Here is a 15,010-nt window from a genome sequence, read left to right as displayed (position 1 = left end):
GGAGATAGCCTGAGAGAAGAATGAAAGACAATTTTTACTTACAGAAGGAAGTTGTGTTGTCATGTGCATGTGTTTAAACAATTGTCTGTATGAGGTTGTAATTTTTTTTCTTTTGATCCACTATGCTTTTTATTTTTGGAGAATGAGTAATGAAATGAATGGAATTTTTTCTTTGGTTTGTTCTTGAAAAGTGATCAGGTTGTTAGGATTAATTCGATATGCTTTCACTCTCTGCACATTTGGCTGATACTTTGTGGTTCTGCAAGATGCCTTGCTCAGAGCCAAATGGCCACTCAAAATGAGCTTTTGTAACTCGTTCTAGGGAGTTTTCAGGATTGTTTGGAGTTGTATCCTAGGAAGTTTTGGCAGCCCCTCAACAAACATGTTGTGAAATACAGGCTCTGCCTAGTTGAGCCACAAAATAATACTTTTTTCTCCTGTTTTAAGAAGTTCTTTACCTCTTTGAGGTTAATTTTATCTCAATGCCTGTACCTTCCTGCTGTGAATGGGTCGTATGCCATGCCAGTTGGAGTTAGCAGCAATTGTAGTATTGACATATCTTGCATCTCATAGCAGAAAAGGGAGACACAAGTGGGGTAGTTAAAACAGTACTGATTGTCAGGTTATTCTCAGGCATAAAAGCAAAATCTCATTTGCTTTTTGAGTGCAGTTTCATTTTCAGGACGTTCATTTCCAGCAGGCAGATTAGAAGACTGACCTTTCTGACACTGGATACTTAAACAGATTCTTTGATTTTTTTTTTTTTTCATTCAGTCCCAGGGAGATTGATGCTTGCATGGTTATCTGTGTTTCATTGCAGTTTGTGGCTGGTCTATATTTTAGTCTAGAAGTTATTTAGAATATGTAAAAATGAAACTTATAAGTATCTCCAACTTTAACGGGTGAATATGTAATTTTGTGTGTCAGAAAAGTTTCTGGGTTTTCCTTTGAGTGCTGTAGATTCTTGCATTCTTACCCTCAGGATTTTTTCCCCTTATTTAATTCCTATGCATCATGCATTCTTAGGTTCTTCCTATAAATATCTGGTGTTTTTCTAGCATCTTAAGCATTCTAATATAAAGAATATTTAAAAATACATTAACCCTTGCTATATATATATATATATTCTTGTCTGATACAGTCTAGATTAATATTAAATTATGAACCTAGCATTTCAGCATTACTGATTTTGACAGTGTTTGGTTAGTTTGGGGATGTTATTGAATTAAAAAAAAAGAGAAATCCATTAAAAATGCCTTTTCTCCTACACAGTCTTGGAAATGGGAGGGATGACAGAACAAAAATTAATTAGATTACTTAATAAAATTTAAATAAACTGAGAAACAGTCACTGGTGCAGCAGAATGATCAGTGGCTCATTTTTAAATTATACACCTGGGATCAGCAAGGAGAATAAACAAAACACATGTACAGTGATGGACCAGTGCTTTGTACATAAGTCTGATATTTGGAAATGAGTCTGCTAATAACAGTATCCTAGCAGTGTGAATAGCGATCTTTTATTTTGTTTGTTAAGTTTCCTGTGTGTAGCAACAGCTGCAATGCATTGGGCAACACAAGTAAAAAAGACCAGCCAAACCCTGTGAATGTTTTCTAATTACTTTTGAAAACCCTCGTGTTATCCAGTATGTTGCTGCATAGTTATGACTTAACTGTCCTAAATTTGCTGCTAATGTTTCAAATCTGGTGGTTCTCAGGGTGTGAGCTGCTTTTCCTTGTGCATTCACATAACAAAATATTTTTGAGAAGGAAAAGGGTGAGCATTCTTTAGGTCCATAAAACGATCCTAGTTAGTCAAACAGGAATAAAAAGCAGCTGAACTTTGTTTTGGTGTTTAGTTTTTCTATTTATTGTGACAGCTAAGGTAGTTACAGGGTGTATTTAAGAACTAGGTCTGCATAATGTTATAATTCAGATTTCATTTCAAGGTGTATGATAAACTTCATACTCCTGGTTCTTCTTACTGAAAAACATTGAAGTATAAACTAAACCACTTGTTTGTGGATTCAGAATTCCTGCTATGAATGTTGCATTGTGTTCTAGATTTCATTTGTTTAATGCAGATTTTCATATTTTTTTTAGGTCAAATATACGGCCAGACTATGCGGACACAAGCTTTCATGAGTTCAAAATGCATACCTTCAGTCGTGTGACATCTTGCAAAGTCTGCCAGATGCTTCTAAGGTAAGATTGTAAAGGTTTTCATGAAGTCCCACCTAGTGTTTCCTCTATTAGCAAGTTGTTGTACTCAAATTTCCAAATATTCACAGGAGTGCTGTTAAAAGCTAAAAACATCCAGCTGCTCCTCGTTTGTCAGAAGATGGCTTTGTCATGATTTGTATGGAAGAGTAAATGGCAACCATTTTGTACAGTTTTGACTACAGTGGCTGTTCCAGAGTCCATTGCTGTAGGACCACCAGGCGCAAGGACAGATAGAAGAGTCTGTCAGAAAAGCAAATGATGACATTGCTCGCACATCTTTGCTATGGGGGGGGTTGCTTTGTGAGACAGAAAATAACTGTGAGGCATTAACAGGCATTTCTGAACCAGATATGTAGACAAATCGAAGGCAGATGTTGCAAAGCTAGGTAAGAAATGGCAGCAGACAACTGATGCATTCACAAACAAGGATTTATGAGGCCAACAAGCTAAGAAACTCCATGTATTCTGCCTTTTTCCTTTATATGCAAATATAAAAGCACATATGCTTTTATATTTGTAGTTTCTCGTTCATTTTTTGAGGTATCTTTTAGGACCTACCATGGGGGTTTTTTTTGCATAAAGATGACATGTCCAGTGGTATAAAGGAATATATTGACCCCGAATTTCATAGTGTTAAGTTGCATGTGCAAGAGCTTTCTAAACTTTAACCAGTTCAGGTGCTCGTAACTGGTTGCCCAGACAAATTGTGGATACCCCATCCCTGGAAGTGTTCAAGGCCAGGTTGGATGGGGCTTCGAGCATCCCAGTCTAGTGGAAGGTGTCCTTGCCCCACAGCAGGATTTGGAACTAGATAATCTTTAAGGTCCCTTCGAACCCAAACCTTTCTATGATTCCATGTTGCATATTGTTGACATTGCAAAAAATACAACCACAGCATTTTAGCAAGGGCATTTGAGTATGGGTAGTGCTTTTGTTAAGCACAGGCATGGAATAAAATAACCGGGTATGTTCCTCCCTGTCACAGATTTTTTTGCTTTAACAGCCTTTTTCCTGAGCAGTTGGACTGACCTGGATTTTCAAAGATTTTTTTCTCTGAACAGTGAGGTCTAAGTGGCTATCAGAAATGGTGCAGGCATTCTAAACTTAAAGACAGGAGGGCTAATTTCTGTATTTGAAGCAATAAAGTTGAGTTATTGTGTCTGTGACTGCACTGACTGCTGTTGCTGAGAAACAGCTCTCTTGCATTCAGGACACAGCCCATGTGATGCCGTGTTGTTCTCCATACACAGTTCTCAAAGATAGCTTGGGAATCCCCAAGTGCTACCTTGTGGTATCTGGATATTTACAGTAATTGGCAGCTCTGAATATTAACTGAAGTGTACCATGATATCTATTTTTTAAAAAATGAACAAATTTAAAGTCAAGAATGTTTGCAATGTAGCCTATAAACTCCTTAATGCTTAAATATATATTCAAACTTCCAGCTCTCTTGAAATGGATCTCATTTGCCATGGTGCCTAGGCAAATCCCTGCTGAGATGAAGCAAAGTGTAGATCTACAGTAGGATAGATGCATAATGGCACAATTTTAAGTGTACTGTTCCAAAGTTGCTTTGGGTTAAATGGAAATGGAGATTGTAATTCTACTAGTAGTCCAAAGGAACTATCTGCCTGTAACTTTTTAGTAGTGACAAAAAGCGGATGAGCTGCTTGTTTTTCAGTTGTCACTTTTTCTCAAGCCTTTAAGGACTATCATTATGCAGAACAGCAAATGACTTCTAATACCTTCTGCCATGTCTCTTATGTCCTTTATGTGTGGAATTTGTCACCTCTAATGTATCACTACTTAATTTTATTTTACAGGGGAACATTTTATCAAGGCTATTTATGTTCTAAGTGTGGAGCTGGAGCACACAAAGAATGTTTAGGAAGACTAGACAATTGTGGCAGGGCTAATTTAGGTGGTAAGTCATTTTTATTGTTAGAGTACCATTTTTAATTAGGACATAAAACTTGCTAGATATAATTAAGGTTTAATTTACTTCTAATTCGTGTTTATTGTAACATGCATACTTGTGAAACTTCCATTTATAAGCACAATTAGAATTGCATCTACGATTCATAGGGATTTTTATTGCTACTAAATTGAAATGTTCAAAAGCAGGGGAGAACTGTTACAGGTCAAACCCAATTTCTTTGTCAGTGTTGTATCCAACAAGGAATTGCTCTCGTTTCAAATGTAGTCTGCTCATATGTAACACCTACTGTACGGGACATCATCTATCATCCTTGTGGGTCTCCCTTTATGTCTATGTCAATTTTCATATTTTCCTCTCAGCTCCTGAAACTGTATGTGTTGTCTCAGCTTCTTCTTTCATCTCTTCAGTTTCCATGGTTTCTGTCCACTCACAATATTCAGAAAAATGTGATTGATGGCTCTCTACTTCCCACATCTAAGGACTATTTTTTTTCTTCTTTTAATCGATTCCTATGCTCTGTGAGTTTCTTCCCTGACCACTGTCACTTTGCACTTCCCCTTTATTCAGCTCGTTGGACCTTCAGGGTTCTTTTGACTTCAGTTATCATTTGGCCTCTCAAATGACTCAAAAAATTTGACATCTTCCCTTTCTGCTCAGTATTGTACCTGTAGATCTTTCTGACATCTTCTGGATCTCCCCTTGCTAATGCTAAATATTAACCCTAATCTTTGACCACTCTTTCCCTTCCCTGGCCCTCTGCATTTGGTGGCAGTGAGTTTGTTACACTTTAGCCATCTAGTCATGTAATTGTAGTGCTGTTTTTGACTCTTCCCTCTGTCTAGGCTCTTAACTATTCTTTCTTCTATCCAGAGATTATTTTGAATTCCTTTTTTTTGATTGTGTTTTAAAGAGAATTCAGTTTTGTATATGCTGGGGAAGTTTCTAGTTATTTGTCCTCACTTCTCTAAAACATGCACCTTCCTCTCCACAATTATTTCATAATGGTTTGTGAAGCTTCTCATGTCTCACTTCTCATAAGCTGCTGCAATCCCTTCCATTGGGTTATTTTCTTTTTGCCATTAGTATCTACAATCTTTGCAAAAAGCTGTTGCAGAGATAATCTTTCTCCCACTGCCTGGATTACACGATGACTTCATCCACTACTCTTTACTAAGGTGCTGCTTCAAGATTTTGACTGTGGCTTGTTGTTCCTTTCAACATTGTATAAGCCTGTTTCTGTCTTTGTCCCTGTTTGTGTTACTTCCTGACTTTTACTTGGCTTTTGGCTCACCGTGCTATTTACCTGCGTCATTCTTTCATGAAATCAACAGGATGGCAGGAATTGACTTTGCTGCAGTCGGTGAACTTCTTTTTTTCTCAGCTGCATTTCCGTATTGGAGATCTTCTATGCTGTCCTTCAAGTTTGGACTCTTCAAAAATAATCTTTTGTAGATCTGAAAATCCTTATGGCAATGACAGTGTTTGTGATTGAGATCGTTATTGGAACATAGGTTTTTCACAGAACTTTGTACAGATACTCTGAAGACAATAAATACGTAAAAATATTTAAAAATTGAATGTTTTAAAGCAATTAATAAATTAATAGAATGGAAAAACAAACACATATTGTTCTTCACCTGAGAACTGTCTTCTGTGGTATAAACCACCCCTAATTCTACATTTTTCCTTTATCTTGCACCTTCTCTTTTAATCACTTGTGTGGTTTTTATTTTAATTGGATAGCTGGCACCCCAGGGGGCAGGAGCTTGTCTTTCTGTTCCACTGTAAATATCTGTGGACACATATGGTGCAACATACATCAGGTCTAGGTAATAAAAGGTCTGATATCTTGCAATATTCCTGTATATTTAAGCAATGCTGTGCACTTGGTAGAACAAAACAACAACAACAAAATCACGTTTCTGCTTCTTTGTAAGTGGAATAAATTAAAATTTAAAAAATTTAAAGGAGCAGAATGTTATTTTGGATTTTGCTTTAAATCATCTTCCTGATATTTGTAAAATGGCAGTGCTCTGCAATTGGAAGCAACTGGTTTGTGAAGATACTGTTTTGTGTTACATGTTTTGCTTACATCCAGGTGTTCTGCTCTCGACCCTCTCTTCAAACTTCGCTTTCTCTTCTCAGTCTATTTTTATTTCTATTCAAAGGCTCCCAGATTCCTGTAGCTCTAGTACAAGACAGGAGAATTGTGTATCCTCTACCTGCTCATGAGGCAGAAGGACAGGAGGCTTTCCTTACAACCTACTCTGAGATCGTAGCTGCAAAAACGACCTCTGAATTGCAGCTCTTGCCATAACTTCCCTCTTTATCAATCAGTGAGGATGGAAAGGACAAAGGGCTTTGCTTACTTGACTGAAAATGTGTCATCCCCCCACCTGACAGAGGGACTTTGGCCAGTGAGTAGGAAGGAAAATCCTCAGATTTTTCCTTGCTGTTTTCTACTTTTACTCTTTATTTGCCTTTGGAAAGAAAGAAGCGTTGATTGAGAAATGCTGCCCATTCACAATATGCACAGAGTAAGGAAAGGTTTTAGGAGGAGCTTTACAATTTCCTGCTTCCCTATGTGGCCAAGAAAGGAGAGGGACAACTCAGACTCCTTGAAATACTGGTCAGTGCAACTTGAGTAGGAATTGTTTTCCAGCTGTGCTGAGAAATGAGCTCTCCCATAAGTTAACTGCAATGCCTGCTAAGTTATGAGATGTTACTAAAGGAATGCAGACATAGAGACATCATGTAAAATTCAGTATTTTCACTGTATTTTGTGGAAAAAGGAGGCTCTACATGCACAAAATTTTAACATGATTTTAATCCTGAGTATTTTCCTTTTGAAATATTCAGAGAAATTAATTTACTATAAATGTATTTTTTTTTAGCACTGTCATTTGCTGCTCCTCTGAGAAATTAGCAAAGGTGGCCTGAGAGTGCAATTAGATAAGAAATTATGGAGCATAGCTGGAAGGCTTGCAGCAAAATGCCTGGAACACTTACTGTATTTGGATTTTTTTTTTCTTTTGGTTTGTTTGTTTCTAAGGGACTATTTCAGCCTCTTTCACAGGGTTTAATGGACATGAAACACAATCATCCTTTTGGGAAACTGGAGATCATTATTCCCCAGTCAGGTGGTATTAGTTATGGCCACAAACATGAAATATGTGTGTGTATGTTTAGATATGTGTTTGCTGTTTAATCTGGTGTTCTGTCATTCTGCCAGTGCCATTCCAGATGGTTCACAGCAAAGTGCAAATCCTCTGTGTGATAGACAATGCCTGGGAATGATGTTCCTTGCTTGATTCTGTTACATTTTCTATCTTTTTTGGTGTTTAAAGAGTTTTTACATCTTGTTAATGCTTTTGCATACATCTTTCCTGTTTAGAAGTATCTAACTCAATTTCAGAAATGTTAGAACAGTGAGTTCTCTATGCAGCATGCAACCTCGAGTTTTTGTGAGAAGAGTCAATAGAAGTCTTGACTGACTGCTTCTCTATGATAAATTATTTTATAACTTCTCATGACCTCTTAATAGTATTCTCTCTGAACTCAATAGTTTCTTTTTTTCGCCATCTTTTCTTAAGTGGAATTTTTTCTGTGCTTCAAATAATTTCCATTCCCATTCTGTAGCCCTCTTCTATTTCTAGAGGTCTATTTGAAAAGAGGTGATCAGAGTTCAAAACACTGCAATGGGAATATACCATTAGGTTTCTCAAAGGCATTTGAATTTTCCTCAACATTTTCTGGTTTTGTACAGTTTGAGATTGTTTTCTTTATAGACCACTGAGCAGATGTTTTTTGCTACCCTTTCTGAAATGATGCTTAGAACCTCCCTGAGTGGATTAAGTCTTTTTATATTTCATTCTGAGTTGCAGTTTGTGAAAATTCAAAAGAGAGACATCCAAAGACAGATGAAACCTTTTGAATGACAAAATTATTAAGTGTCAGATGTAGATGATACACTTATGAGAGAAACATAGACGAAATCTGAAGATAAATTGCTGTGTTCTCATGCTATGCCTTATACACAAACGTATTCCAGTTCTTCAGATGTTTTGCTTCAAAGAAGGCCAGTTCAGCAGACTGTAGAAATTGTAGTGATAAAAGATGCAGAGTTAATTAATTGAATTAATAAACAGAACAAAATGTCTGCATTTAGCCCTTGGATTTTCTTAGTTACTGTTCCTGCCCTTGTTGCTGTAAATCAGCAGTGCTGGTTGAAATCTTCTATGTTTGTTTCTGTCATTATTGATTTAACTTTTTTTCCCCCTTAAGTGTTGTCCTGTACATGCTCAAGTAGTCCTCTACATTTTCATGTATTTTCTCTCTATCTCTTCATCCTTCTGTGAGTTGAAATCCTTCATGCCCCCTCTTTTTATCCTCTAACGTTCTGATGAACTCCTTTGAGTCTGATTGCACAGTCTTAAACATAAGACTTTATGAAATCCTTAAACACAAGGATTTTAAAATGGATGCACATATTTCTCTGACATGCCACTTTTAAGGACACAATGTGGTGTTCTCTGGTGGCTCATGAGGAGGTCTCCTTTCCCTTGCTGCCTCTTCTGGCTTCTCAACTGCATTCCTGTCTCTTATTTCATGGCACAGGACAATTTCACTCATCTGGTGATGCTTTTCCACTAGCTGGAAGGGTTAATGTTTGGGAATGGTTTAAGAGTGGGGCCTTTAGTTAGTAAGTAAGACACACCTTTAATAGCTGTATCCCTCGTTATTCCCACTTTTATTGTACGGGTTGTTCTGTGTCCCTTGCAGTTCCCTCAGAGGCTTCAGGACTGATAAAACAGAGTCACTCTGCACAGAACTCCAAACTGTTTCCTAGTCTAAACCAGCAGAATTAACAATTCATTTCTATTTCCAGACTGGAATTTTTCCAAGTCCATCCAATTATATTGAATTAAGTATTCTCAGGCAAATTTTTGCTTGTTCTACAGACTATTGAATATTTCAATTAGAGAAACCTCCTATAACGGTTCTAGAATCTGAAAATGTTTTGAATATTTTAAATATAGTGCCAAACCCACAAAATTTTCTTGTTTTGTATCACTTTTCCCAGGGAGTGTTAGAGACATGTCTCATCAGGTCGTAAATGGATTAGAAAAACATGAACAGCTCATTTTTGTAGTAAATTTTAGTTAACTTACGAATGATTTCTATCTTGTTCAGATAATTCCATTTGAAAAAGTACTATATTTCCTTAGGTGGAAAAGAAGTTTCTTCCACTGTGTGATTAACTTGAAAGAACATGTTGCCATATGAATGGGTTAAGTTTAGAGTTGCTTTCATGTGGTAATGTATATGCTCAATAATACAGTCCATGCTGTTTATGTAATAATTGCTTTCTACAGCACATTAGAGATTATTCATGAAAACCGTGTGGTTTTGACAGCTAAAAAGAAACCAGCAGCTTTCACTGTTTACATTTTTGCTGACTTGATCAATAGTTGTAAAGTTGCTGGCTCTCCTCCAAGCCTTCCATGTCAAGTGAATTGACAAGTAAGTGCTCAAATCACAGAAAGTTCATTGGAGTTATGCCACTTTTTTAAAAACTGCAGCAGAGGTTGAGCTGTACTGTTTAACTGACGATTCTTGCTCAACCTGAACAAAAGCCACTTAGGGGGCTTGATATTTTTCAGGGTCCTACACTATGATACGTCTGGGTCACATTTCTAATTTTGTTCTGATGATGCAATGACTGGCTAAATGACTGGAAAGGAAAAGGTAATCCCACTGCTCCTTATAAGTGATTTACGTTGTGGTTCCTGCGTTTTAAATATTTTGAGCTTTCTTTTAAAATGGAGAGGTGAGAAGTTTATTACATGTCCTTTTTGTTTACTCTCCATGTAGTTAACATGTAAATCCAGCTGCACCGTTGCATCCCAGAGGAGCACTTTATTCCCATTTTCTGATCTACCCCCCTCACTAACTGAGTCCAGCTGCTGCTCTTCTTGCTTCTGTAGTAAAATATAATTATCAAAATGTGACCCAGTGGTAACATGATCTCAGTGAATAAACAAAAAAACCCACCAAAACTGTATAGAGCTATGACATTGAAGTAGCTGGCTGTCAGAACTGAGGACTCACTCAATAATGTAATTGGCACATTGGTGACGAGCAGGAACTTGAATTCAAGTTGTCATGTGTAAAATGTCTGCTGGTGGATATGCACAGACATTACATTCTTTTTTTCTAAAAATAGAAATAAGGGTTTTCTTGCTTTTGTACTTGTGTGGTGTTGGAGAAAAAAAGGTGTTTTGTCAAGAAACAATTCAATACAGAATTCAATACAGAATATTCTGAAATGTGAGAGTGTTTAAACTGTAATGAAATAACAAGACAAGAGAAAGTCTTACTTTTGAATGGGCTTTTATGTGGAAATACAGATACTGGATATTTTTTCAATTAAGTGTTAATAGTGAAGCCATAAATGGTGTTGTGGTCCATCAGTGTTGATTTTCTTTTTAATCAAAGTCTCCCACCTCCCTTTTAATGAAACTTATTTTGCGTGACCTATCAGGAGTATTTATTACCTTCCTTTGTAGGGATTTCTTGAATCCAGTTATTCAGTTATTTAATGGTTATCACAGAGTTTCCTAATTTTTTATTATGAAAAGTACCGGGATGTTCTGATCGGATGCTCTGGTCAGATGCAACTCATTCATCTAGCTGGGTTTGGGATGTCTTCTAGAGATACAAATAATATTCAACCGCAACCTTTAAAAATCAGATTAATTCATTCCCACTGGAGGATAGAATGACATTTCCATTTTAACTTTTTGATAATAGATCTGCTAAAATAAACACAGACCTTTTTTTTCTTAATGGAAAAAAAAAAGGCAAAAAGAAAATAAACTCCCTGAGTGTGGATTTGAAGTTTTGGCCTCCTTTGCGAGTCCTTACCTATTTGACTTCTCTTCATTTGAAGTAATTCATAATGCTGAGATCAAACACTGAAAAAAAGGTGCTTTTATTAATATTTTGGCAAAAATTCTGCAAGGCATATCAAATTGTGAAATACCAAAATTGTATTGAATTCCAGCAGCACTTTGGCAACTAATTCCCTCAGGCTCCTAAGAAAATCTCAGCAGACTACCAGCATCACCTCCTTTGGGCGGGATTATCTTTCTTCTCTTTGCTCACTATAAAAGTGCAAATTAATACCTTTGGAAAGGTTATAATCATAAAAGTGTTTTCTGTGGATGACAAGATGAGGTGTCTTTGGCGTACTGTGAGAGGGGAAGTGGTGAGTGAAGGTGTACGTGAGAAGAGCTCTGCCTGCCCGGCCCAGCGTCCGCAGCTGGCGTGCTTGGTCTGGGCATGCCTTATCATCTTTGCATAAAGTGCTAGAAAGCCAGAGATTTTGTTTTCCCACACTTTACTGTTTAATGTAACCTTTTTTTAGCAGAACAAAATGTCCTTGCAGTTAAACTTGATTATTTGTTTTACTGTGAATGTGCCTTCCTGTTTAGAAGACGTTACAGTAAAAGTTTTCAAATGTGATGAAGTTACATAAAGACCAGGCATGTGCAGTTGGGGCTTTGCCTCAGCAGTGTGTGTAGTGCTAGAGAGTGCACACAGGTAAATACAGCTGTGTGCTCTTTGCTAACACACAACGAACCAAAATCTAGAGTACACCCAAGTACCTGTTATCAGATCAGACATTCAAAGACACGTAAAAGAGATATCCCTTTTGTGTCTTTTGTACGTGTGGTGGTGTGTGGATGCCGAATTGTTAGTCTTCATGCAGTCTTTCTGATCTCCTACAGGGTTTTATTTGTTTCATAATTTTGAAATCGTATTGTAAAATTTACAGTAAAAAAGGCAAATAAACCACCAATGGCTTCAGTCTGTGATGTGCTAATGCAATGCTGAATTGAACTTAAAAACATGAAATACAGAACACTTTGAAGCTGAAGGTGTATGTATATGTGTATCTCTTGGTGCATGTTGCCATACTCTGAAAATACAGAGAACAAGAAAAGGTGTGAACTCGACTTGCAACGAAGAACTGTAGCTTTGAATCCCCCACGAGTCAGTGTTTACCAAGTGTTTCTGAAATGTTCAGAAAGTTTCCAAGGTGCAGTGTCTGATCCTGCCCTGCTGCTGGAGCGTGCCCCGCAGCCAGAGCCTGCCCAGGGCCGGCAGCGCCAATGAGCGCGCCGGGGTTTGCACAACAGGCCCTGGCGCGGCCCCGGGCACTGGGGCGCTGCAGGTATCAGGTAGCAAAGGGAAGGCAGCAGCGTTTTCTGTTTGCTTTAATGCCACGCAGCGCAGGCTGAGATTGCTGTAGAAAAGGTGTACGGTTTGCAGTTGTCAATAATGCCAATTTTTACTTATGTTTCAGAACACGGAAACGTGAAACATGAGGTAAGGATTTTTTTTCCTTTGCGTGTGGTGTTTGTCTTGTTGGTGATATAAGAGTTCTTTATTGCTTTGTGCACGTGCTGTTGGAAAAGATATGTTTTTCTTCTGGGTTTAGCAACAGATTTATTTAGAGTGCTGTAGAAGTTGTCTAAGCAACAAGATATTCATGATTAAGAATGAATGTCTTCTGTTTAAAATGTGAGTTAAACTTGCAGAGATATGACTTAGTGCTGAAAGCACTGGAAGGGGTGGAGATTTTTTTTTTTAAGCTACAGGTAAAAAACATACATTGCTTCACAACTGATGGTTAGATCCTTACTGTTCCTAGACAAAATCTGGCAGTAGAGTTAAAAGTATTCTTTTTTTTTTCTCTACCTCACCAGACAGAGAGGGTGGTGAAAGATTGGCAGGGAAGTGTTTGCCTCTTCATGCGAAAAGACTGTAGATGCAGAGGTATCCGATGGTTATGGAGTTTATGTAATCTGGAGAGAATGTTAAAATGGGACCCAAACAGAGGTGCTGTGATTCACATAGGTACCTTGCCATTGGCCCAAGAAGGCTGCAAGCCCACCCTGGGTTATTTTCTGCCCAGCTCCTGGTTCCTCTCCACTGACATATGGGAGGGCACAGCAGCTGAGTTTTGTCTGCCAATTCTGACAAAGAAATGCAGCACTTCAAACCTAAGCATAATAGTTTGTAGCATCTATTTTAGATCAGAAGTTTGTAGTAATTTAACTGCTTAAATGACATGCAGAGTAATGGAGGGATATTATTGCTGACATGGCTGGTGTGGGGGTAGGCATGTGCAGGGCTGACCACAGCAGTGCTCTCTGAAGTTTGAGCTGTTTGGGTGTCACTGTGACCCCACGTGGTGGTGGTGGCCAGGTCAGGGCAGCTCTGCACGCTGTGGTGAGCTCCTGAGCTCTGGGCCTCAGGTGGGCTCTGGCTTCTGGAGATCTGCAGGGGAATGGTGAGTTTGGGGGAGATCTGACTGGGGATTGGGGTGTGCTGGCACAGCCCTGCCTCTGCCCAGGCACTGCTGCCTGCCTGCTCTCACTGTGACCTCACTGTGCCCCGGCCAAGTGCTGCCCAACCTTTTAATCTCTGCCTGGAAGAATCCATGAAGGGCACTCTAAAATATGGGAGTCACAGTGTGATCAATTTGCCGGATGTTTTCCCAGTCCTGCAGCTGATAAGCACAACTCTGGACCTGTGAACAGGTCACGTATGCCCATCTCATGGGCAAGGCTGCCAGGCTCTATAGAGCTCCTGTGGTGAACATTAGAATTCATCTAAAACATCAGGGTTGCTTTCGTTTTTACCAAGGCTCTTAAGTGCCTGCTTTAATTATCTCTGTGCAGAAAGAAACTTGAGCATGGATGGAGAAGTGTCATTTTAGAAAACATGGATTTATATTTCATACCAGTAATGTAAAGAATCTGCTGGTGCTGCAATATGTTTAAGGGTATTGAGCATCTTTTCATACAGCTCAAGAACAATTCCCTTAAAACTGTTTTCCATCTGATCCTGTAGTGTGTATGACTTAGGTTCTCATAGAGTCACTGTATTGCTTGCATTTCAGTTAAGCGTTTCTTCATCTCCCTTTGGACTTTCTTTGCCCAATCCTGCCCCTTTCCCTCCCTTCTGTGGTTACTCACCGCTCTGCATCAATCCAGATCAGCAATACAGCTTCTATCTATAAAAACCAATTAGGATATAATTGAGCATTTTGTTTTGAGTACTATTGCTTCCACTGTGGCAGCAGGTTTAAATTTTTCTTCTTTCCACTACGCATGAAACAAAACTTGCATCCTTTCTTTAATTAGAGATGTGGGGTACAGAGAGAATATGTCCAAGGACTCAAGAGTCTGAAAGCTGTTTTCAAACCAAGCTTTTCATTTTGCTTGCTTGCTACAGGGCTTGGTAATTTGGTTATGCCTCAGGTTACTGCTTTCTGGCTTGCCTTGGTGTGTGTCCTGCATCAGCTTATATCAACTGCGAGTAAATCAGAGCAGCCTAATTGTTCCCTTTGTTATGCAACGTGCTTTTCTCTGCTTGGTTTGATTAAAAAATAAATAAATGCATGAGCCATCATGCAAGTTACCAATTAAAACAAGCTTGTAAAAGCAGATCAGTAGTTCAAGATATTTCACACTGAAATTTCCAGGGATCTATAATAAGTGTCTTAGAGTATAAAATGGGAAAACAAAAATTAAAATAATCTGAGTCTTGTCAAGGAGTTTCTGATTTCACACAACTCTGGTTTTTCCAATTTAAAAGGGAGAGACAAGTTACTAAATGTATTTAAGTACTTGCCCAGAAAATAAGAAAATTAAGTATTCCATAGGGAATTCTAGCTAGTTTCAGTATAAAGTAGAAGTAGTTGAAGTCTCTACCTTATTAAAAAACACAAGTGGCTTTGACTTTTGTATTGGTGGACATTATCTGGGGCAGATAA

At 38.2% G+C, this 15,010-nt stretch overlaps 1 protein-coding gene across 2 annotated transcripts in view; it reads left to right on the top strand.

Annotated features, from left to right (window-relative positions):
* Window positions 1-15,010, top strand: part of VAV3 (vav guanine nucleotide exchange factor 3) — a 154,128-nt gene that overhangs the window by 88,130 nt on the left and 50,988 nt on the right. For both annotated transcript variants that reach the window (XM_050306669.1, XM_050306668.1), the window contains exons 16-18: window positions 2,103-2,204; window positions 4,046-4,146; window positions 12,533-12,555. In XM_050306669.1, the coding sequence (XP_050162626.1) occupies window positions 2,103-2,204; window positions 4,046-4,146; window positions 12,533-12,555 (226 nt within the window). The remainder of the gene's footprint in view (window positions 1-2,102; window positions 2,205-4,045; window positions 4,147-12,532; window positions 12,556-15,010) is intronic.

Source organism: Myiozetetes cayanensis, unplaced genomic scaffold (assembly GCF_022539395.1).
Source record: "Myiozetetes cayanensis isolate MyiCay16 unplaced genomic scaffold, myiCay2020 scf12, whole genome shotgun sequence".
NCBI lineage: Eukaryota > Metazoa > Chordata > Aves > Passeriformes > Tyrannidae > Myiozetetes > Myiozetetes cayanensis.
This window is presented reverse-complemented; position numbering and strand designations above follow the sequence as displayed.